This window comes from Eptesicus fuscus, chromosome 9 (assembly GCF_027574615.1).
Source record: "Eptesicus fuscus isolate TK198812 chromosome 9, DD_ASM_mEF_20220401, whole genome shotgun sequence".
Lineage (NCBI taxonomy): Eukaryota > Metazoa > Chordata > Mammalia > Chiroptera > Vespertilionidae > Eptesicus > Eptesicus fuscus.
The window spans coordinates 32,154,746-32,179,180 of record NC_072481.1 but is presented as its reverse complement, the minus strand read 5'-3'; the positions used below and the strand labels follow the sequence as shown (position 1 = coordinate 32,179,180).

Below are 24,435 nucleotides of genomic sequence, written 5' to 3'. Positions count from 1 at the left end.
TAAGAATCCTGCAATTCAAAAAGCTGCCTTCTTTGCCTTGGCTTCAAGGAAGCTCTAGGAGAATGCAAGGTTCAATCACATAATTAAATGCGCTTGGGTGTTTTTTTTTTGTTTTTGTTTTTTGTGTGTGTGTGTGTGTGTGTGTGTATTTATGTCCTTTTCTCTCATCTATGTCAGTTTAACTACATATCCATCTTTTACTGTAAATCCCATGAATTATTTTTTTAATTGATTCTAGAAAGAGAGAGGGGAAAGGAGAGGGGGAAAGAGAGATAGACATTGATTCCCTGCTCCACCCATCCATGCATTCATTGGTTGCTTCTTATATGTTTCTTGATAGGAGATTGAACCTGCAACCTTGGTGTGTCAGGACGATGCTCTAACCCCGTGGTCGGCAAACTGCGGCTTGCGAGCCACATGGGGCTCTTTGGCCCCTTGAGTGTGGCTCTTCCACAAAATACCACGGCCTGGGCGAGTCTATTTTGAAGAAGTGGTGTTAGAAGAAGTTTAAGTTTAAAAAAATTGGCTCTCAAAAGAAATTTCAATCGTTGTACTGTTGATATTTGGCTCTGCTGACTAATGAGTTTGCCGACCACTGCTCTAACCGATTGAGCTAACTGGCCAAGTGCCATGAATTCTTTGTTTTTTTAATCCTCAACCAAGGACGTGTTCACCAATTTATTTGTTTGTTTATCTATTATAGAGCAGAAGGGATAGAGGGAAAGAGGGATGGAGAGAGGGAGGAAGGGGGAGGGGAGGAGAGAGAGAGAGAGAGATCAATGTGAGAGAGAAACATTGATTGGCTGCCTCTCATACATGCCCCAACCAGGACCGAACCTGCAACCTAGGTAAGTGTCCTTTCTGTGTACAGGACGACACTCCAACCAACTAAGCTACCCAGCCAGGGCCCCAGGAATTCTTAAAAGAAAACAAGAATTCAATAATAAGAATAAAATGGACTGGAACAGAAGGGAACGGACCAGATCACAGGGATTTTCTGGTGTTTCCTCCACCTATTCTCCTTCATGGGATGAAACAAGCTCAGAGAAGGAAAGGGGTGGGGCGACGCCCGGAGTGTCCTCCGGCTCTCCCAGCCGCTGCAGGCCTCGCTTCTGGCTGACAGCCACTGGGCACAGCGGGCACAATACCGGGAGTTAACAGACCCTTGAACTACATGGATTTAAGCTGCAGAGGTCAGCTGAAAAATTTCACGTATAAGTGGACCCAAGCAGTTCACGCCCCAGTTGTTCAAGGGTCAACTGACCTGTGAATGTGTTTTAATTAAAAAAAAAACCTTTTAAGTCAAAGAAAATGTTGTCTTTATACCACTGCCATCACAAAATGTAATTTTAAATATTTTTTATGGAGGAAGGGGCCAAAGCCCAAAGTGCTGGGGCCACGAAGGTCCTGTGAGGCCCTCTCACGGCCCCCTCTCACCATGAGGACTGGAAGCTCCTCCTTCCCACCTGCCGGCCCCCGGGGCCCAGGCCTACTCTGCACTTTCCTCCAAACAGGATCCAAGGGAGCGTTTTCGAGAATGTTCCAGGGGAAGTGTGCCTTGCCAGGTGAATCTAATTTATACCCTGCGGTAACCACCTCAGACAGCTCCTGAAAGGCTGAAACCGTGCCGGCTGGGAGGGTATCCCTGGCTGATTGCACCAGCCAGTTGTCAGGACAAACCTTCCTGGCTGCACAATGTGGAGACGATTAGAGAGCTGGTGCTTTGAAGGTAGAGTCGAGAACCTCCTGACAGAGGTGTTGACTGCGGGCGGCAGACCCTCTGTTCCTCACCCCCGAGGACCACACCTCATCTTCCCAGCCCAGAGCTGGGCTCACTGTGGGGGCAAAAGGGGAGCAGCGCTGGCCTGAGAAACACCATCCCACCCGAGGGCAAGTGGCAACAGAACTCAGAGAAGAGGTGCGGCAGGGGAAGGGCCTCTGGGCATCACTGCTGACCCTGAGTGACCCCGGCATCACCACTGACCCTGAGTGGTCCCAGCATCACTGCTGACCTGAGTGACCCCGGGCATCACTGCTGACCCTGAGTGACCCCGGGCATCACTGCTGACCCTGAGTGACCCCGGGCATCACCACTGACCTGAGTGACCCCGGTCATCACTGCTGACCCTGAGTGATCCTGGGCATCACCGCTGACCTCAGTGACCCCGCGCATCACTGCTGACCCTGAGTGACCCCGGGCATCACCACTGACCTGAGTGACCCCGGTCATCACTGCCGACCCTGAGTGATCCTGGGCATCACTGCTGACCTGAGTGACCCCGCACATCACTGCTGACCCTGAGTGACCCCGGATATCACTGCTGACCTTCTGCTGGCTACCCTACCTCTCCAGGCCCCAGTGTCCTCACTGGGAAGATGAGGCCATTGCCATGAGGTTGTCATGAGAGTGATATGGAGTGAAGAGCAGTAAACAACTCCAGGCAGATGAGACAGAATTATAATTCCCACTGAACAGATAAAGAAACTGAAACAGAACAAGGAAAATGTTAGGTGGCCGAAGGAGGAACGCACGAGGCCAGAGTGGTGAGGGATTACCAATTTATCCTATTCGACCATCCGCACACCAGGTGGCTGAGCCTGGATGGCTCCAGCACCCAGTGAGGGGAGTCAGCGGCATTTAAAGGACTTTTGGCAGGAGGTTTCTGGGCGGAGACTTCTTTATGCATACCCGGAGGGGAGAGAATGGGAAGTGAAAGTGGTCTTCAGCAAAGGGAATGTCCACAGTGAAATGACCTGAAAAGCCAGTTCCCGGGGGAAGGGTATCAACTCAATTGCTCCGTCAAACCTAACAGAAACAGCTTGCCCAGCCAAGGCCCTGCTGAACAAGGGATCGCGCCAGGTCTTAGACATGGACCTGGACCCAGGAGCCCTGAGGTCAGGGGACAGGTGTTCCTGAGGACTGGTTTACTTGGACGCAAATCCTGACCCAGCTCTTACCTGCTGTGGGAACCCCAACATTCTGTCATCTGCCCAGTGTATGTAGTCACAAGCCACAGAGTCCTTCCCTCCATCCTGGACTTGTCTCTTCACCCTTTCTCAGGACCAGAGCCCTAGGCAGCTGTCCCCAAACCCCTCCCTTTCTCTGCCTCCCCAACCTGTGAGGTCAGATCTCTCCCTGCGTGCAGGAGTCGGGAAGTAGGGCCCGAGGACCCCTGGGGCTCATGGTGCAGGGTCTTGATTCAGCAACTCCCACCTGGAACAGGCTAAGTGAAAGAACTTCAATCTGAAAAGCTCAGATTACATGTGATTGCTTCTGAGGAGTCATAGTAACTAATTAAGGTGCCCTGTCAGGGGTCCGCTGGGGTGAGCTCAATGAAAATGGAGTGAGCAGCACACGCTCGATTACTGAAACACACTGACACATGGTATTCTGGAGCAGTGCGAGGCCAGGGTTTTGAATCTTAGCACTTAACTTCTCTGAGCCTCAGTCTCCTCATCCATCAAATGGGAGAGTAATGCTAACATCAGAAGAGTCACTGAGACAACACAGACCAAAGAGAGCACATTCCTGACAAATGCCACTTCCTTTCCGTCCGCACACTTTAGAGTTGCTGCTTGGGGTAGTTTAATCATTTCCCCTGCTGCATTCTTGGCTGTAAGAGTCCTTTTGTCATCAATTAATGCAAAATTGTATTCTTGCTCTATCTTTGGGCCATGGTCATAAAAATAGGGTCTGTGGAGGCAGAATTAATGATAAACAGCTGCAGGGACAGCAGCTAATTACTGAACATCTATGTGGAGGACTTGACTGGGAATTTCTTCCCAAGCCCCAAACTAGCGTGGGAACCTGGATGAGAACGTCTCCTTTCTGGACCTCAGTGTCCAAATTCATAAATGGGGGAGAAGGGAGAAAATGGCGACGGAATAGAGTCGGGTTTGGAGTCTGTTCCTGGGGCGGAGAGTTGGAGCAGCAGAGGCTCGCAGAGGGAGTGTATGTGGGCAAGCCAAGGGACAGCTAAACTCCAGGAGAAGGCGGGGGAGTGCTGGGCAGTGTTCCTCTGACCGCGCAGCACCCACAGGGGCTGGGTCCCCTCCTGGAGCTGCGGGCTCGCCGGGCGCCTTGCCATCTTGCAAGGAAAGGAGGATTTTAGGGGAAACCTGACTTTCCGCGACAACTGCAAACACTGAACTGCTGGGAGCACCAGACCACCGGTCCCCTATCAGCGCAAACATTTGGATTCAAAGAAACTCTTCACTGCACCACGGAAAGAGAGGAAGAGAGAGGGATGGTTAGAAACATCGATGATAGAGAAGCATCCATCAGCTGCCTCCTGCACACCCCCCGCTGGGGATGTGCCCGCAGCCAGGGTGCATGCCCTTGACCGGAGTCGAACCTGGGACCCTTGAGTCTGCAGGCCGACGCTCTATCCATTGAGCCAAACCGGTTTCGGCTTTTATGCTTTTTTATGAGATTGTTTAGATTATTCTTTTTGTTGGTTTGGTTGGTTCTTTTGTTTGCTTTGTTTTTGTTTGTTTTTTACTTTTGTTTTCCCTTGCCTCACTTGATATTAGCTGCTGTTGCAGTTTGTATTAATCTCCAGGCTCGTGTTGCTGGAATTTGCTGGGAATAGTGGTTGTTCTAGTGGAGTTTACTCCCCATATATATAGTTTGTTCCCCTTTTCTCTCTTAGTATCATTCTTGTCTCTCTTACTTTTTTTTTCTTTTCTTTTTCTTTTCTGTTATTTCTTTTCTTTCTTTCTGCTCTTTTCCCAAGTTCAGATTCACACTCTTTGTTGTTGTTTTTTTTCTTCGTTGTTGTTCTTTCTTTTTACTCTCCCTCTTCCACTCCTATTCCCTAATTTGTCTTTCTCTGGTGGTTACCTTTATTGGAGGTTATTAATATCGTGAATACAATTCTGTTCAGTGCCTTGTCTGTTGTGCCTGGTTGTGTTGTATTTTATACCTTTAAATCAACGCCAGAGAGAGAAATCTATATAACCAGACATCCGGAGAAGAGAGACCATGGGGAGACAAAGAAACAGCCCCCACAGGAAAGAGAAGCAGGCATCACCAGAAAAGGAAGTAAACGATTTAGAGGCAAACAACCTATCAGAGAAAGAATTCAGAGAAATGGTCATAAAGTGGCTGAAAAGGATGGAAGACAAATTCGACAATATGAGTAAGAACCAAGAAGAAATGAAGAAGAACCAAGAAGAAATGAAAAGTGACATCGCTGCTGTAAAGAACTCAATAGAAAGCATCAAGAGTAGACTAGATGAAGCAGAGGACCGCATAAGTGAGCTAGAAGACAAGATGGAAAAAAATACCCAATTACAACAGCTTCTAGAAACAAAAATTAGAAAGATTGAGGAGAGCGTAAGGGAACTTCGGGACAATACAAAACAAAACAACATCAGGATAATAGGGGTGCCAGAAGGAAAGGAAACTGAGCAAGGAATAGAAAACCTGTTTGAAGAAATAATAACAGAAAACTTCCCTGATATAGGGAAGAAAAAACCCACACAAATCCAAGAAGCTCACAGAGTTCCAAGCAAAATGAACCCCAAAAGACCGACGCCAAGGCACATTATAGTTAAGTTGGCAAACACCAACGACAAAGTAAGAATCTTACAAGCGGCCAGAGAGAGACAGACAGTTACATACAAAGGAACCCCCATCAGACTAGCAACTGATTTCTCAACAGAAACTCATCAGGCCAGAAGGGAATGGAATGAAATATACCAAGTCATGCAAAGGAAGGGTCTAAATCCAAGAATACTGTACCCAGCAAGGCTATCAATCAAAATTGAAGGTGAAATCAGGAGCTTCAGAGACAAAAAAGGACTAAGGGAGTTTATCACCACCAAACCAGCACTGAAAGAAATGCTAAAGGGTCTGCTGTAAAAAAAAGATAGAAATAGGAAGCAAAGAAGGTACACAGGGGTATAGAATAAAAATGGCGTCAAATAAGTACCTATCAATAATAACTTTAAATGTAAATGGATTGAATGCCCCAATCAAAAGACACAGGGTAACAGACTGGATAAGAAAACAAAACCCAGATATCTGCTGTCTACAGGAAACCCACCTCAAAAAAAAGGATGCATACAGACTGAGAGTAAAGGGATGGAAAAAGGTTTTCCAGGCAAATGGAAATGAAAAAAAAGCTGGGGTTGCAATACTTATATCTGACAAATTAGATCTCAAAGTGAAGGACATAACAAGAGATAATGAAGGCCACTTCATAATACTAAAGGGAGAAATCCAACAAGAAGAAATAACTCTGGTAAACATATATGCACCCAATACAGGAGCACCAAGATACATTAAAAAACTCCTGGAAGATATCAAAGGAGAGATTGACAGTAATACAATCATAGTAGGAGACTTCAATACCCCACTATCACCATTGGACAAATCCTCTAAACAAAAAATCAGCAAAGAAACATCAATCCTAAATGACTCACTAGAACAGATGGAATTAATCGACATCTTCAGAACATTTCACCCCAAAGCCACAGAATATACATTCTTCTCAAGTGCACATGGGTCATTTTCAAAGATAGACCATATGTTAGGACATAGGCAAAGTCTCTCCAAATTCAAGAAGATAGAAATCATATCAAGTATCTTCTCAGATCACAGTGGCATAAAACTGGAAATCAACTACAATAAAAACAACCCAAAGAAATCAAACACTTGGAGACTAAACAGCATGTTATTAAAGCATGACTGGGTTACCAAAGACATCAAGGAAGAAATAAAAAACATCATGGCAACAAACGACAATGAAAACACAACAATCCAAAATCTATGGGACACAATGAAAGCAGTCCTGAGAGGGAAGTTCATAGCTCTACAAGCCTACTTCAAAAAACAAGAAACAATGGTAATAAATTACCTAACCCAACAACTCAAAGAGTTAGAGAGAGAGCAACAAGATAAGCCCAGTGTAAGCAGAAGGAAAGAAATAATAAAGATCAGAGCGGAGATAAACGACATAGAGACCAAAGAAACAATACAAAAGATCAACAAAACCAAGAGCTGGTTCTTTGAAAGGATAAACAAGATTGATGGACCTCTAGCCAGGCTCACCAAGAAGCAAAGAGAGAGGACCCAAATAAACAAAATCAGAAATGAAAGAGGTGAAATAACAACAGACCCCGACGAAATACAAAGGATTGTTACAAAATACTACGAACAACTCTATTCCAACAAACTGGACAACCTAGAGGAAATCGACATATTCCTAGAAAAATACAACCTTCCAAAACTCAATCAGGAAGATTCTAAACAGCTCAACATGCCAGTAACTATGGAAGAAATTGAAGCAGTCATCAAAAAGCTTCCGGCAAACAAAAGCCCGGGGCCAGATGGCTTCACAGGAGAGTTTTATCAAACTTTCAAGGAAGAACTAAAACCTATCCTCTTCAGACTATTCCAAAAAATTCAAGAGGAAGGAACACTTCCAAGCTCCTTCTATGAAGCCAGCATCACCCTAATACCAAAACCAGATAAAGACAACTCAATGAAAGAGAATTACAGGCCAATATCCCTCATGAACATTGATGCCAAAATCCTCAACAAAATTCTAGCAAATCGGCTCCAGCAGTACATCAGAAAGATCATACACCATGACCAAGTAGGATTTATTCCAGGAATGCAAGGATGGTACAATATCCGCAAATCAATAAACGTGATACATCACATAAACAAATTGAGAGATAAAAATCACATAGTCATATCAATAGATGCAGAAAAAGCATTTGACAAAATCCAACACCCTTTCTTTATAAAAACTCTCAACAAGGTGGGAATAGAAGGCTCATACCTCAACATAATAAAAGCTATTTATGATAAACCCACAGCAAACATCATACTCAATGGGCAAAAACTAAAACCATTTCCCCTAAGAACAGGAACAAGACAGGGATGCCCACTCTCACCACTTCTATTTGACATAGTACTGGAAGTATTAGCTATCGCAATTAGGCAAGAAGAAGAAATAAGAGGCATCCAAATTGGAAAAGAAGAAGTGAAGCTGTCCTTATTTGCAGATGACATGATATTGTACATAAAAAACCCAAAAGATTCCATCAAAAAACTAATAGACTTAATAAATGAATTCGGCAATGTAGCGGGATACAAAATTAACGCCAAGAAATCTATGGCTTTTCTATACACCAATAATGAACTTACAGAAAGAGAGACTAAAAAAGCAATCCCATTTACCATCGCACCAAAAAAATTAAGATACCTAGGAATAAACTTAACTAAGGAGGTAAAAGACCTATACGCAGAAAACTACAGGACACTGAAAAAAGAGATAGAGGAAGACGTAAACAGATGGAAGAACATACCATGTTCCTGGATTGGTAGAATCAACATCATTAAAATGTCCATACTACCCAAAGCAATCTACAGATTCAATGCACTCCCCATCAAAATACCAACAGCATATTTCACAGACCTAGAAAGAACTCTCCAAAAATTCATCTGGAATAAAAAAAGACCCCGACTAGCCTCAGCAATCCTCAGAAAGAAGAATAAAGTAGGTGGGATCTCAATACCAGATTTCAAGCTGTATTACAAAGCCACTGTTCTCAAAACAGCCTGGTACTGGCACAAGAACAGACATATTGATCAATGGAACAGAATAGAGAACCCAGATATCGACCCAAACCACTATGCTCAATTAATATTTGACAAAGGAGGCATGAACATACAATGGAGTCAAGACAGTCTCTTCAATAAATGGTGTTGGGAAAACTGGACAGATACATGCAAAAAAATGAAACTAGATCACCAACTTACACCATACACAAAAATAAACTCAAAATGGATACAGGACTTAAACATAAGACGGGAAACCATAAAAATACTAGAGGAATCCACAGGCAACAAAATCTCAGACATATGCCACAAGAACTTCTTCACTGACACTGCCCCTAGGGCAATGGAAGCTAAAGAGAAAATTAACAAATGGGACTACATCAAAATAAAAAGCTTTTTTACAGCAAAAGAAACCATCAACAAAACAACAAGAAAGCCCACTGCATGGGAAAACATATTTGCAAATGCTATCACCGATAAAGGTTTAATCTCCAACATCTACAGGCAGCTTATGCAACTCAATAAGAGGAAGATAAATGATCCAATAAAAAAATGGGCAACAGACCTAAACAGAATATTTTCAAAAGAAGACAGAAGGAAGGCCAAGAGACACATGAAAACATGTTCAAAGTCACTTATTATCCGAGAGATGCAAATCAAAACAACAATGAGGTACCATCTCACACCTGTCAGAATGGCTATCATCAACAAATCAACAAACAACAAGTGTTGGCGAGGATGCGGAGAAAAAGGAACCCTCGTGCACTGCTGGTGGGAATGCAGACTGGTGCAGCCACTGTGGAGAACAGTATGGAGTTTCCTCAAAAAACTGAAAATGGAACTCCCATTTGACCCAGTAATCCCACTCCTGGGAATATATCCGAAGAAACTAGAAAAACCAATCAGAAAGGATATATGCACCCCTATGTTCATAGCAGCACAATTTACAATAGCTAAGATTTGGAAACAGCCTAGGTGCCCGTCAGCAGATGAGTGGATCGGAAAACTGTGGTACATCTACACAATGGAATACTATGCTGCCATAAAAAAGAAGGAATTCTCATCATTTGCAGCAACCTGGATGGAATTGGAGAACATTATGCTAAGTGAAATAAGCCAGTCAATGAAAGAAAAATACCACATGATCTCACTCATTTAGGGATAGTAAAGAACATTATAAAGTGGTGAACAAAAAGATAGATACAGAGACAGTAAAGCATCAAACAGACTTTCAAAGTACAGGGGGAAAGTTTGGGAAAGGTGGGGGAGTTATGAAATCAAACGAAGGACTTGTATGCATGCATATAAGCATAAACAATGGACGCAAAACTCTGGGGGGGGAGGGCATGTGTGGGTGTGGGGTGGGGGGGTAATAGTAAGATATGTATACATATAATACCTCAATAAAAATATTAAAAAAAAATAAAATAAAATAAAATAAATGGATTGAGCCTGATGGTTTCTAAGTTCCTGTCTGGGTCTGAGGTTCCATGAGCTGGTGGACTCAGGTTGAGGCCTCTGCTTTACCCTAACACCGCAGGTTAAGGAGGAAGGGAAATGAGGGTGAGGGGTGGGGTAGGAGGAGTGAACTAACATGTGCTGAGCACCTACTGTGCACCAGGAGCGTGCAGGGCTCTCTGGGCACACTACCCGTCTGGCCCAACCCAGACATGCCTCGTGGACAGCAACCTATGAACTCCTCACCACAGCCCTGAGCGTTTGCTGCAAAAGCCCTCATTTTACAGGGACTCCTGACTCCCTTGCCAGCACACTCCATCACGTCTGCCCCACTGAGCCAGACTTTCCGCCTCTTCATTCAATCATTTAGCAAGCACTTGTTGATCATATTACTTCCAGACATCGCAGACACAGCAGGAAACAAAACCTAAAAAGATTTAGACTTCATGGAGCTTACATTTGAGTGGAGGAAACAGATCACAGACAAACACATGTCAGGTAGTATGAAGCATAGGAAGTGGCTGAAGATGCTACTTTAGACAGGTGGTCAGGAAAGGCCTCCTGGAGGAGGCGACATGAACTTCCATGAAAACCTCTATGGGCCTGAGTCATCGGAGGTGGGGCTAGGGCAAGAGCATTCCAAGCAGAGAGAATGGCCATACAAGGAGCCTGAGATGGGGACAAACGCAGTCTGTCTGAGGAACAGCCTGGACCCACTGAGGCTGGAGTAAGAGAGAAGAGTGTGGAAGGACCTGAGGTCAGAGAGCTCAGCGTGGGTCCCATACCTGCCCCTTCCTATCTCCATTTCCTTCCTCCTCCCCTGGGCCGTGCTAGGAAAGCAGAGAGATTACTATGGATGTCTGAATGTCTGAGTACAAATGATCTTAGGCATCCCGGAGTCCAAGCCTTCCATTTCTCAGATGAGAAAACTGAGGCCCCAAAGGTATCTTGATGACTTTCCTAGAACCACCAGGCAGTTTGAGTGCAGAGCTGGAGAGGGAGCCGAGCTCTGAACTCCTGGCCCACGCTCTCTATCAAGAATGACTGAATCAGGGTCATGAGACCTCAGGGCTTTGAACTACTCAAAGTCCTCATCACACACCTAAAGACACAGAGGCTCCAGTCCAGGTGGTTCCGGGTGCAGGACAACAGTAAGGGGCTGAGATGTGCAGGGGAAGTGAAGACTCAGGTTGGTGCATGCCTGTGAGGGCCTTTGTCCAGCAATCCATCATCGTGCTTTTCTCATGCACGTAGGTGTGATGTTTGAGACCCACCACTAGTTAAAGTCTCCCTGAGTCTGCTGGACGGTGCTTCATCAAGCAGACCCTGCTGGGAGGGAAGGTGATTCTGACACGTGTGGACTGCGCAAGCCACCAGCCACCTCCTGCCACGTGGCCTTAGCGGGTCATCTCTCTGCCCTGGGCCTTGGGTCCCAGCTGCCAAAGGGCACCGCAGCGCTTGGGAGCAGCATCAGATGAGATTCTGGGGAAGGTTCTTTTCCTGGAGCAAACCCAGCACCAGCCAGTGCTCTTCAGGGCCTGGGAGGCAGGGATGGTACAGACGGAGGCAGCACGCGCAGGCCCTCCACGCGGCCTCGCACACAGTTGGTACTCAGTAGATGTTTCCTTGGGCTGCGAGGCAAGAGACCGGGCTCGGTTCTTTAAGATCACTTTTGCTCTGGGATCGTCCATGAGTCAAATCCTCTCTATGGGCCTCAGTTCCCACATCAGCAAAAAACCAAAGTGCAAACAAGGCATTCAGACTTGTGGCCTCTAGGAGCCACCTCCTCCTAGTCCTGGATACCTGGTGAGAAGGAAAGGGAACTGCGGTGGGGGTGGGAGAGGTGGGGGAAGCATCTGAGGCACAGCAAACTGGTCTTTATTCCTGGGGCCAAACTCTCTTGACTTCCAATTGCTATGTTGGCCACTAAGCCTGGTCAGAATGACACCATAAGGCCAAACGGACTCCAAAAACTTGAGGTTCAGCAGATTCTGGGAGGCACAGACTCATGGTTAAATGGGGGTGCAGAAGGCAGCTTTGGGCAGTGGGACAATCACAGAGCAGGGAACCAGAGACATCAGGTGGAGTCCCAGGTGTGATACCTGAACAGGTAGCTTCCACTCTGCGGATTTCAGGGACCCCTTGGTAAAACAGGGATCCTGCCATGGCCCTGTGCATTCCCGGAGCGCGGGAGCTACCCATCCAACTCTGCATCCGGGGCCCTGCCCAGGGCCTGGCCACACCTGGGAAGGTGCCAGTGTTACTTTCAGCTCAAAAACCTATGCATTTTGACTCTGATACAACAAAAAGTGACCGGAGGATGGGCTCATCAGGTGAACCTACTGGGCGCGTGCCTTGCTCCACACGTGGCAGAGACCTCCTGGTCTTACCCCCGGAAACGCAGTCATGCAGAGACCTCTGGTCCCATCGTTCCACAGCCCAGCACCACCGTGCCATCTGCCTTCTGAGGCTTATGTCCCCAACACACAGACTTATCAAGGGAGGCTGGAGGGTGTGTGGAGGGAGAAAGAGCAGACGGTGCGTCTTCGGACGGCCACCTCCCAGCCCTGTGGAAATGGCCGCTCGTGGGGTCACGGAGTCCCAGCGATGGGCTCTCATGTTATCATTAGCCACGGCGGAAGAATGCATGGCGAGGAGGCAGCGCGGCACGAGTCAGCGCCATAATCACTTACAGACCGCGCTGGCCTCGGGCCTGGCAGTGGAGGAAGATTTATTGTGGGGATGGAGAGAAAACAAAGAACAGTTGTGCAAACTTTACGGAGCTACATTATGGGAAATGCCTTTCCTGTTTCCCACTGGTAAATGTGCCGGACGCTGCTTCCAAAGGGAATTGGGTGCAGACACCGTGCCCCGAAAGGCTTGCCGAGCTGAGCTGAGCTGGCCGGGCCCACGGTGCCAGGCCCTGGCTGTCGGCCAAGCCCTGCTGTCTGAGGCACAGATGACCTGGCTGCTCTGTGAACCTGGGGATGAGGGCTCCTTCCTGGGCATCCACGGCCTCATCTGCCTACTGTCATTCCCCCACCAACCTATCTGCCACATGACCAACACTGTAGATGTGAACACTGATTGTGTTATTCTCCTACCCAGGACCCTTCCACCACTCTCTCCACGGCCCTCAGGTAGAGTCCACGCTGCCCACACTTGACTCTGAGGCTCTGCCGTCTCTGTTCCCAGCTCCCAAGCACGTAATGCGCTCCAAGCACCAGAGGACACCGACGCTTCCCCCAGGGGTCAAGGCTGTCACATCTCAGAACTTTTATAGATGCTGTTCCCTTCCCTTGAAATGCCTTTCCTTGTGGTCTGCACTGAAAAGGGTTCTTCTCCCCTCAAAGCCCAGCTCTGATGAGGTCCTAGGGAAAGTCTCTGTGGCACTGGGTTAACCCCTTCGCCGCCAGATCTTCCCTCACCTGATGCGGCACCCACCCCCTGCTTCTAGCACTGAACGTGGCACAGTGTGTATCAATAACGCTGTGTTGAAAAGTTGGCAGGAGGGAGGGGGAGACAATACAGATGAGCCCAAGGCTGTCTCCTGGGGTGAGGAGGAGAGACACAGGTTCTGGGTCTTAGAGTGTGGAGGTGACCACGGCCATGGGGTTGTTGGACAGAAGAAGACAGGACGCGGAGGCCGGTCACGGCAGCAGTCCACGTGAGGCACACAGAGTCGGCTCAGCTGGCCCATCCGCCATCAGCGGAGACACAGCCTATTAATTCTCCATGAGAAGTTTACCACGGCCAGGATGTCCCTCTTAGAAAACATGGTCTGGACGCTTTCTTAGAGTCACTGTTGATTTTATCTGACTTTCTCATCCCAGTAAGAGAATCATTTCAATTCCATTTACATTTAATTCAAAAGCTCCCCCCCCCGCCTTTTATTATTTTAAATTCAACTCAGAGGGTTGTATGTTTTTATCCTTAATTTTTTTCATATTCCATAAAGCAGCATTCACAAAACTTGGCCAGGGTTCCTTAAGTGTGGTGCTCCCAGGAATTCTCATCTCTTCGAGAGCTTGAGTTTGATGACTCAAAAGAAAAAAAAAAAGGAACAAGAGCTCCTGTTTTCAAGCATTTTCAAGTATTTGCCAGGCATGAGGTAAGTGCTCCACATACATGATCTCATTTAATTCTTACGACACTCCCCCCTTTATACAGAGAGGACACTAAGGCTCAGAGAGGCCTTGTGACTTATTTGGATCTCACAGCTGCTTGAGGAGCAGAGTGGAGATTTGAAACTGAGGGGTTATCCGATGTGCTTGGCTATTGGTACACCCTGGCTCACCAATTCCTGGCCCATAATTTAAATAAGATGGGAAGGGAGGGATCAGGGATAAAGAGGAGGTAGGAGTGGGGATCTAAAGGTGACTGGGAATGATGTGGGGTGGAAGGTGGAGGTAGAAGTAAAGGGGTGGAGGATGGGGTAAGGGTGGGCTGTTCGGCAGGGAAGGAGGAGAGGGCAGGAGAGCTGCAGGCAGAGGCCTAAAGACCAGAAATTGCATTTGGGGGAGCCTGAGGCTAAGCCCATCTGGGAAGAAGACACCAGGCAGGAGCACTGGATTTGGAATTGGGAGCTCCACTTGGTCCCCTCCATGGAGCACTCTGCAGTGTGCAGAGCACGGCTCCTCCACCCTTCACAGACTCCTCTGCGGTGAGCAGCACAAGCCCCATTTTACAGATGCATATACTGAGACTCGGGAGTGAAGGGGCTTGTCCGAGATTGCATAGCTAGTGAGCAGCAGAGCTGGGAAGAGTCTCCAATGCCACCTATCTCCAGTTCCTCTGCCTTCCCAGGCATGCCATTTCCACCTGGGCACTCAGTTTCCCACTCTAGACATAACGGAAGGGGGCCTCAGGGCTCTGACCTGACCGTAAGGCCAGAGCTTCAGAACGCTTGAGTCTGATTTTTTAAAAACTAGGGGCAAGAGGAAGGCATCCAATGTAAGCCAAGATCTGTGGAGCTGGCATCTTAGCTTCAAGAAGGGAAAAGGCATTTTAATCAGTTGGGTCCCACTGAACTCAGAGTGCTACGCATTATCCCATTTTACAGCTCAGGAAACTGAGGCTCAGAACAGGCAAGTCCCATCCAAGGTCACGTAGCCTGTCCCTGGCAGAGCTGGCACTTAAAACAGTCTTTTCAGTTCCTTTGGGGACACTGGCGACAGCATGGCCACTATCCATGTTAGACTCTCCCTTTTCTCCTTTCCTAATGCAAACTGCCCAGACCAGTCTGATCCATGCACTGCATGCCAGGCACCATGTGAGCACCTCATGTAGAGGGTCTCACACAAGCCTGACCACAGTTCCATTCCCTCTGCTCTCCAGGTAAGAAGACAGAAGCTTGCAGAAGCCAATTTGCACACAACCACAGGCTGATAGATAGCAAAGCCAGGTTTCAAGTGAAGGCTGTTTTTGCAGAAAAACTTCCAAGCACCAGATTAGGGGGTGGACATGACCATCTTTAAGGTCCCTCTAATTTTGTGACTTCACAAAAAAACTGCTCTGGAGGATGGTATCCAGGCAAGCTCACACAGCCTTGGAGCAGGGAGGTCAGATGGCTACCCAGCCCTCTCCTCGGCCTCCACAGCCAGGCCAGGTGTCAAAGAGCATGTGGTCCCCCAGGCACTCAGCCACAACGGGAAGCGCTGTGACACTTGGGCAATGCATGCTGAAAGAGCAGGAGACAGAGAAACGGGAGCAGAGGTGGGGACACTGGACTGGGTTGTAAAGGATGGCTAGAAATTTCCTGTGCTAGGAAAGGCATTCCACACAGAGGGACCAGCAAAAGCCAAGGCCCACAGGAGCAAAAGAAGCTGGAGTCTAGGAGAGGAGGCCTCGGGCAGGGAGAAAAAATGCAGGCGTTCCAGGGCTACCATCAACTCTTAACTCCGGGTGGCCTGGGGCCACTGGCGCTGCCTCCCGGCTTCAGCTTGCCCGTCTAATAATGAGTAGATAAGAGGACTGACTGAATCCCAGGAGAGACCCCAGAGGGGCTGTTAACGAGGCACAACTGGATGCCAACTTGAAGGCTGCCTTTGCCCAGACCCTTCCTCCCTGGAGCGAGGTGAGGCTCAAACCCCCATTTCCAAAGCAGTGGGCTTGACAGACAACCTGCACGGGCTGGGCCAGCCTGGCCTCTCCAGGCTCATTTACAACAGGATTCTCCAGGGTTTTCAATCACGTTCCACTTCGCAGGTTCTTAATCTCTCCAGAACCCCCAGCCTCCACAAAGAAAGCTTGTTTCCAGGTGACTTATTTATTTTATATGTGAAATGTCTTACTCCTCATCCCAGGAGCACCCTCTCCTCCAGGACAGAGCAAAAGACCTGTCGTGTCAGCAGGCAGGGACCTTCAGCAGGCCCCACGGTGACTGGGCCACTGGCTTAGGAAAACTAGTGAAATGCTGATGTCTAGTGGTTTCCCTGCTCCACCAGGACTCCCTGAAGCCAGACTGGCTTGGATTCCCTTCAGTGACCCCAACTCCCTCTCCTTCCCCACCCCTCCTCAGCACCCAGGGTTTTGTTTTTCAGGACGGGTGGGGCTGTGGCATAGCAACAAGAGCAAGCCAGCCCCCGGGGCCTGGCACACAGATGCTCAGTCACGACTTGCTGAATGAGTTTCAGATCTGAATATTCTCTTGATATATGTAAGAAGACTGGTGATTACTCTGTGCCTGGAAGATGGCTTGGGGTCTTGACGGGCACACAGTCTCTGGAGTCAGGCTGAGACCTGGGTTCAAATCTAACCCACAATATACTTGGGGCCTGGACTTGAGCAAGAAATGGACACCCCTTTCCCCATCTGTAAAATGGGGATAATAATTCCAGTCTCCAGGAATGTTCTTAGGGCTGAGATCATGCATGTGGGGAAGCCCTATATAAATTGAAAAACACCCAACGAGTGTTTCAATAATGTTCCTGTCCCTCTTGACCGACTTGGACAAGGTTATGTGTCAGGCCTCAGATCCTCAGCTCCTAGCTTCCCTGCCTCCCCTGTCCAGCAATAATATCGTAAGTTTCAAAGGCAGTGTCCTTCCCACGGTGCCAGAAGTCTCCCGTCACATAGACCTATCTCCGGACCCCATCTCCCAGCACAGGTCCCTGCACACAGGTTAGTCTGCCCCTCGGGTACAGCAAGTGTTTCAGGAGGACCCTTCCCTGGTTTATGGGTCACTTTCCCACTGTCTAACCTCCCCCAACCGTCCCCTTTAGGAAACTTCCTGCCCAATGAAGCCCTGTTGCTGTGTGCTCCCTGGCCCTCACCACCTCTCAGGGTCTGTCTTCCCTGCTAGACCTGCCTGCTCAGATACTTCAGGCTCCCAAATAATTCCCGGGATGGAGGCTGAGATGTTGAGGTGAGCCAGGGTGGCTGCTGGCCTGGAAATATGCCCTAACTCAGGGCTGGTCTCGGGCCACGAGGGGCAGGGAAGGCACAGATGCCCAGGCACTCGTCTGCTGCAATTTAAGAACCACAGAGGAATCGACTCTTTGGAAGGAAGAGGCTGGGCAAAGGCCGGTAAGTGGAAGGCAGCAAGGCCTCTGGAGTGGTCCAGGCAGCTGAGCCAGGGGATACAGAACAGGCCATGTGGCCTCTGAATGCCCGTTTCTTCTTCTGTAAAACGGGCATGATGACTCATGGCTGGGCACAGCGTGTCTCAGAATAGTTAGTCCTCTTCTCTCTCAGGACTTCCCATGAGTATGATCCCAGCCTGTCAGTCAAGTCTCTCTGACTCTCAGCTCACAGCCTGGCTGGGCAGATACAGTCAGTATCCATCCCCTGCCAGGTGGCAGACTGTGTGACCTTGGGAAGGGATGTAGCCTCTCTGGGCCTCAGCGTTTTGACCAGTTTTGTCTGAAGATGGCATGGGGAATAGCCAACACTGAACCAGAATATAAAAATCCCTGAATCTCAATAAACAGCAACTCCCGCCTCCCCTCCCTGCACCCAGCACCCAGGGTTTCGTTCCCAGGGGTGTGGGGGGCTGGGGCAAAGCAAAAAGAGGAAGCCAGAAGCCCCAGGATTATGGGAAATGAAAGCAAGTTTGGCCTGGGCTGGCCCTCTGGGAGATGGGCAAGGAGGTCCAGCCAGGTGGCTAGTGGTCTGAGTGTCTTGGCTGGTTAAGGTCAATCAATAATGACCAGCTTTTGGTCGGACGCATTCCCCTGGCCCCAGGTCCAATGGCACCAGAGACAGAGTGTCCATAACAGAGAGGGATGGGGACCAGTGGCCAGTGCGCTGCAGCTGCGGAGGGACCCGGGCAGGATGGAAGGCCAGCCTGGAGGCACCAGCTGTGCATGGGACTGGGGGCTCTACCCAGAGCCTCCTCCCCGTGCCTCTCCCAACACCCCTTCTACTCCAGTTTCCCTGGGCAGACACCCAGCGCGGAGCAGGCGCTCTGCCTCGCTGGTGGACACCTCACAAGGCCCACGGCTCGCGTGACAGCCCTGCCCACCTCACCAACAGCGGAGGCTCCTGCAATTAGCTGACCTCAAGGCCAGCCTCCACCACTAACTGCCTGCCAAGCCTCAGTTTCCTCGTTTGTGAAAGAGCCATAAATGATCCTGTCCTAACTCCTAGGGCTACTGCACGGGTCTCCTGAGATGGTCAGTGGAAGAAGGTGATTCGGGAAGGACGGAATTAACTAAGCACCTCCCTAGGTCACCTCTTTTAATCCTAATAACAACAATCCTGAAAGGCAGGTACTATTATCGCCCCATTTAATAACCAGATGTGCTTCAGTTCAGAAAGGCCAAGTCACCTGCCTGAGGTCACACATCTGGTGAGAGGCAGGGCCAGACAGGGACCTAGGTCTTGTGACTCCAGACTAGACTTTCATCTGTCTATACACAGTTCCCACACGGCACTCACAATGTGGGTCAAAGATCACAAAAGTCAGGGGCTGTTGTCATTATTATCTATAATAATAAAACGTAATATGCTAATTAGACCAGACGACCTTCTGGACAAAGCCGGGGCTGCAAGGGCCGAGGCAAGCCGCCATGGCTGAGATTTTTGCACAAATTTCCTGCATCGGGCCTCTAGTTTCCTATAATACCCAAGGCTATGAGGGGTTTTCCTTTTCATTCTGCCTCTCTTTTTCTCCATGTGGAGAAAAGCAAACTACACAGTCGGCTAATTCCTTCAGTCTCAGACAATCAGAATTCCAACTGTCTGGGACAGCCAACCTAAGAAAGCAAGAAATTAATCTTTTCAAAGCTAAGGTCTTCGAGGCGTCGCAGCAGTATTTGGGTTGGACGTAACCTTGCTATCATAACGCAGATGAAACCCCAAATGTAATAAGGCTAAGACAACTCGGACCACGTAAGAAACATAACAGGATATTGCAGAGAGATCAGGGGGCTTCCCCTGGGCGGCGGGAACAGCCAGGGGAGGGCAGGGTGGGGGATGGGTGGTGTGGTCTATCTGGGGGCCAGCGAGAGGGGTCCTGGTCCCAGGCCTGGCTGAGGACGAGGCGGCGTGGCAGAGGGGAGCTGGCTCCTCCCCGACACCTCGAGGCCGCCTGGTGCGGAGCGAGGCTTCACACTTAGGTTAAATGTAAACCAGCTGCAGGACAGAGTGTTACAGTTGGATGGGGTGGAGAAGGCTTACCTCATGAAAGAACTGTGGAAACGGCTGCTGGAAAGATAATAAAAGGATTAACTGCTATTTTAGTGGGCCATTTACTCTTCAATCAAAGTGTCTCATCTATTTCCTGTTCTCCAGAGGCTCCGGGTCCAAAATTCCTTTGTCTATTACAGCACATGGTAGCAGAGGCCTGTCATGAGAAATTAATAATTTTACAGGGAAGGGTGATTTTATTTATCTGGGTACGGGCTGGAGACCGCCCCTTCCCAGGGGTTGCCTGCTGCGCCAGCATCTCAGGAAGGGGGAGCACTTCCACTGCGGGCAGGAAGGAGCTCAGAGGAGACCTCTGCTACCATCTCCAGATGGGGGGACCCAGCAGGGCTGGCCCCACGACCCCAGAGAATAATCAGTTGAACAGGAGAAAATCTGCACCAACAAGAGCATCACCATTTAGAAAGTTGTGTGTTCAAATTCCACTCCAGGGGTTGTCAGCTGTATAACCTTGGGCAGCAGATACGTACTTATTGTTGTTAGTATTACTGCTATCATGATTACTAACCTCTATTGTTGTTGTATCTCTAGCTGTAAGATGGGGGTTCTAACAGCATCTGCCCCGTAGGGTAGTTGTGAGGACCACACAGAGTTACCGACTCAAATAACCCCTGCACCCAGTCAGCACTCAGAAGCTGCCTGCCGGTATGATCACCATAACCCCGAACCCTCAAAGAGGCAAGATGCAGTGTTTTTATAGCAGCAAGTGGAAGGCCAGCTGGACTCCCCTGGAACCTTTGTTTCTTTGCCTGTATAAACTGTAAGTTCCATAGGAGTCATAGGAAGATTAAATGGGTGAGTACAAACACAGCTTTAACATCACCTCCTCCTTGAAGCCCTTCTGGTCCTCCCCTCCTTGAGCCCATGCAAACTCCATCCCAGAACCTGTCACTGATCTCCACACCGTCTCCCACCCATCCCTCACCATGAGTGCCCCAGAGCCAGGACCGTGGCAGGTCTGGGTCTGAGTACCCAGAGTCAGGCATGAGCCAGGTCTAAGCCAGTGTCTTTCTGTGGAGTCAGCTGAATCAAGCGAGATCCTGGCAGGCTGGCCCAGAGAGGGATCCTGAGACTACACTGAGTAATCTGTGTTTCTCTGACCCACTTGCTAGTCCTCTATTTACCAAACTGGAAAATGGGCAGGGAAGTTTCAATCATCTCCAAGGGCCCTAATGTGCAACACGGACACTCCTGCATGCTGTGATTCCACAGTGTGAGAAGGCCCTGACCACACCTCGCCGGGAATCAGACCGTGTGGCCTCCATGTAGGCCCCCGGACACCAGTGGGCTCACCCACAGGAAAGAAGACAGGAAGGACTGTAGCTCCAGGGTCTCAGAGGGAGACAGGGCCCCTCGGTCTGCCAGCAGCCCTGGCCTGTGATGCCTATTGGTCCTCTCCTTCCAAGCAGCAACATGCCTTTCAGCAGCCATGTGCTGTGACACCCCAAGTGAACTGGAGCATCCCCAGAGAGTGGCCTGGCCACCAGCTCTTCCTCCAGCATACTCTTGGGCCAAAGACATGTAATAAACTCAAGCTCTCAGCCTGCTCACGCTCACCTCTCCCCACAACACCAGCACCACCACCCCCCCACACACACACACCGGCTATTCACTGCCCCTCACTTGCCTATAAAGTGAACGCCTTCTCATCCTCACGCCCTGGCCTCCTCCACGCTGAACAGGCTGGGCCAGGCGATGCCCCGCTCACAGCAGCACAAGCAGATGGGGACCAAAGGACACGTACCTGGTCCCAGCAGGACGGAGTGTATGCTGCCAGTGGCCAATGCTTCCTGCCTCCTCCCTGGTCCCTGCAAAAGCTGCCCTGGGCTTTGAGCAGGGACAGATGTGTGCCCCTGTTCCCACTGCACCCCTTCCCAGACTGAGCGCTCCACGAGGCAGGGCCCAGTGACAGTGACAGCACGCAAGTGTGGAGGAACTCAACCTTGGCTCTGACACTGCCGCAGCCCAGACACACCGCTCCCTCCCTCTGCCTCACCAGCGCCCCCATGGTGGCACAGGTGGCTCCACAGCCCTTCCACTCTGGGCAGGCACTTTTCCTGGGGGGCTGGCTGGGCCTTGGTGGTAGGCACGATAGTTCAGCTGGGATACCAGGGACCAAGCCTACATTCCTCCAATACGGATTTCCACCACAGTGAGAGCAGAAGCAGAAATGGTCAGAATGGCCAGAGGCCCACGTGGCTGCAGGTGTGTGTGTGTGTGTGTGTGTGTGTGTGTGTGTGTACCCCAGCAGAGCATTGCAGGTACTCTCCAGGGCCTTATCTGTTAACCCTTGGCCATTCCCCAAAGCCTGCCCTGAGGACCCATAGCTCGAGCTGGATGCTCATGAAGACCTGGTGCTCCTTACAGGGTCAGCCAAGCTGTGGGCTTCCCAGGAGGCCCAGGACCCAGCAGGACAGCTTGTGCCCCACGACTCTCTTGGCCATCAGCACGTGGGACACTGAACACGTGCATGTAAGGGAGAAGGCTGGCGAGCCTGCTCTGACCTCAGAGCACATGTGTCACCACCTACCGTGTGTGTACACACCAGGCCGTGTAGCATGCCTTGGGGTGGGGAAGGGGCACATGGCGAGTACGAGGGGCCCTCTGCCAAGGTTCCCAAGGACAGGTGCACTGACCGTCTTGACAGGGGCCACATCCATAGCATTCTTCCTCCCCTCCTCACTCAGCCACGGCGGGTCTCAGCCAGCCCCCAGGTAAGGAGGCCCAGGCATGCCTCTCGGGCACTGCGGGTCGGGTGGCCGTGGCCTGGTGGCCGTGGGAACTCACCATGCACTTGTTGGGCTTCTCGCCTGAGTGCACCCTCATGTGGATGAGCAGTTTGTAGCGGGCGTTGAAGGGCTTGTAGCGGCGCACGCAGCCCGCCCAGAAGCAGGTGAAGTCCTCGCCCTTGCGCTGGTCGATGTGGCTCTTCTCGATGTGCCGCACCAGCTCCTCCTGCTGCTCGTAGGCTGCACAGCAGTCCACCCACCGGCACGCCTGCCGCCCAGCCACCCTCCCCGCCAGGCCCAGCCCCAGGCCTCCAAGGCCTAGGCCTGAAGGCACCTGAGGCAAGGGGTAGGGCGGTGGCAGGCCAGGCTGGTGAGGTCCAAAGAGCTCTGAGAACTCGTCCGCAGGCTCCTGCTTCAGGAAGCCCACCTTCCGGCAGGATTCTGCCTGCAAACTGCCCTCATGGCTCTCAGTGGTTGCAGGGCCGGGCTGGGCCCGCTTGGGAGGGCCCCCCGGGTCTCCCGGTAGAGGGGGGCTCCGGAGTCCATTCACACAGGTGACCAGAGCAGTCTGGGAGGAGCGGATGATGGAGGTGATGTCGGAGGAGGCACAGGGCGAGGAGGAGGCTGAGGAGGTGACAGGCAGGCCCAGGAGGCAGCAGCGCTTCAGGCTGCCCTCGGGGAGGTGGGCCTCAGGTGGGGGGCCCAGGCCGGAGCTGGATTCGCTGCCTAGAAGGTAGCAGGAAGGTGCAGGGTGGGCAAGGCCTCGGCCCGGGAGGTCCAGGTCTGTGTGCTGGCCAGAGGCTGGTGGGGCCCGGCAGTGGGCAGATAGGGGTACCCGAGCTTCCATCATTGCCCGGTAGACGGGCAGGGACTCTTGCTTGATGTGCTGTGTAGCCGGGAGGCTGCCATTCACATACGTGGCCTGGGGTCTGGGTGACCTGGAAGACAGGGGCCAGAGAGGCCATGAGCGGGTGGGCACTCACAGTGGGGAGGCCCAGGAAGGGGGCGGCGAGGAATCTGAGGGCCGAGGGCTGAGGAAGCCCAGAGCAAGGATGGAAGGTGAGGAATGGAAGGCGGGTGGGGAGGGAGGGAGAGCAGAGGGAGGGACAGGTAGGAAGGTAAAGATATGCTATCTGGCCAGCAAGGAAGAGTGTGGAGGAAAAGGAGAGGGGGGAGGAAGAGAAGTGGGACTGGGGAAAGGTTCCAAAGAGGCAGGAGGTCTGAAGAGGAGAATGCAGGAAAAGAAACCATTCCCTCCTTTTACCAAATCCAGCCCACCTACTCCTGCCATGGATGCCATCCCGCCCTGCCTCCCAGGCCACCCTAGGGTCTGCCCTGACCGCCCCCCCCCCGCAACCCCCCCTCACACACACACCTTCTAGTGAGTTCTGGAGGGAGAAGGTCGAGGCTGACATTTTGAGCGACAGTTTGTTTTAAATTCTGCTTATATGTCCTTTAAATCTTCATTAATTTTTTTAATCTTTCACAATTTCTATAAATGTTAACTGTGATGTTTTGCCCCAAGCAAGGTCCTTTTTTTTTTTTTAAATAAATTTTATTGAATTTTTACAGAGAGGAAGGGAGAAGGATAGAGTTAGAAACATGGATGAGAGAGAAACATCGATCAGCTGCCTCCTGCACGCCCCCTACTGGGAATGTGCCCGCAACCAAGGTACATGCCCTTGACTGGAATTGAACCTGGGACCTTTCAGTCCGCAGGCTGACGCTCTATCCACTGAGCCAAACCAGTTAGGGCACAAGGTCCTTTTTTGACACTGAGAATATTAGTGGATGGGGTGTTTAAAACACGGTCCTAGTGGAGGGTGCATCCCAGGAATAACTAAGGAAAAGCTTCTTGGGTGGGGATGTCCCCGAATTTCAAGCCCAGACACTGTGATGGGGGAAGCCGTGGGCAGGCTGGCCAGGCAGGGCAGCACACAGGAGGCAGAGGGCCCGGGTTCGAGGCCAGGCTCGGCCACTCCCAGCTGTGCACACTGAGCAAGGGGCTCTGGGCCTCTCTCCTCA

General features: G+C 50.4%; 1 protein-coding gene across 3 annotated transcripts in view; it reads right to left on the bottom strand.

Moving 5' to 3' along the window:
• The window catches only part of GLIS1 (GLIS family zinc finger 1), a 229,510-nt gene that overhangs the window by 71,030 nt on the left and 134,045 nt on the right, over nucleotides 1-24,435 (bottom strand). For 2 of the 3 annotated variants that reach the window (XM_008139288.3, XM_054721434.1), the window contains exon 3: nucleotides 22,469-23,348. In XM_008139288.3, the coding sequence (XP_008137510.2) occupies nucleotides 22,469-23,348 (880 nt within the window). Of the gene's footprint in view, nucleotides 1-19,654; nucleotides 19,679-22,468; nucleotides 23,349-24,435 lie in introns of all 3 variants that reach the window. The other variant, XM_054721433.1, reaches the window with a different exon arrangement.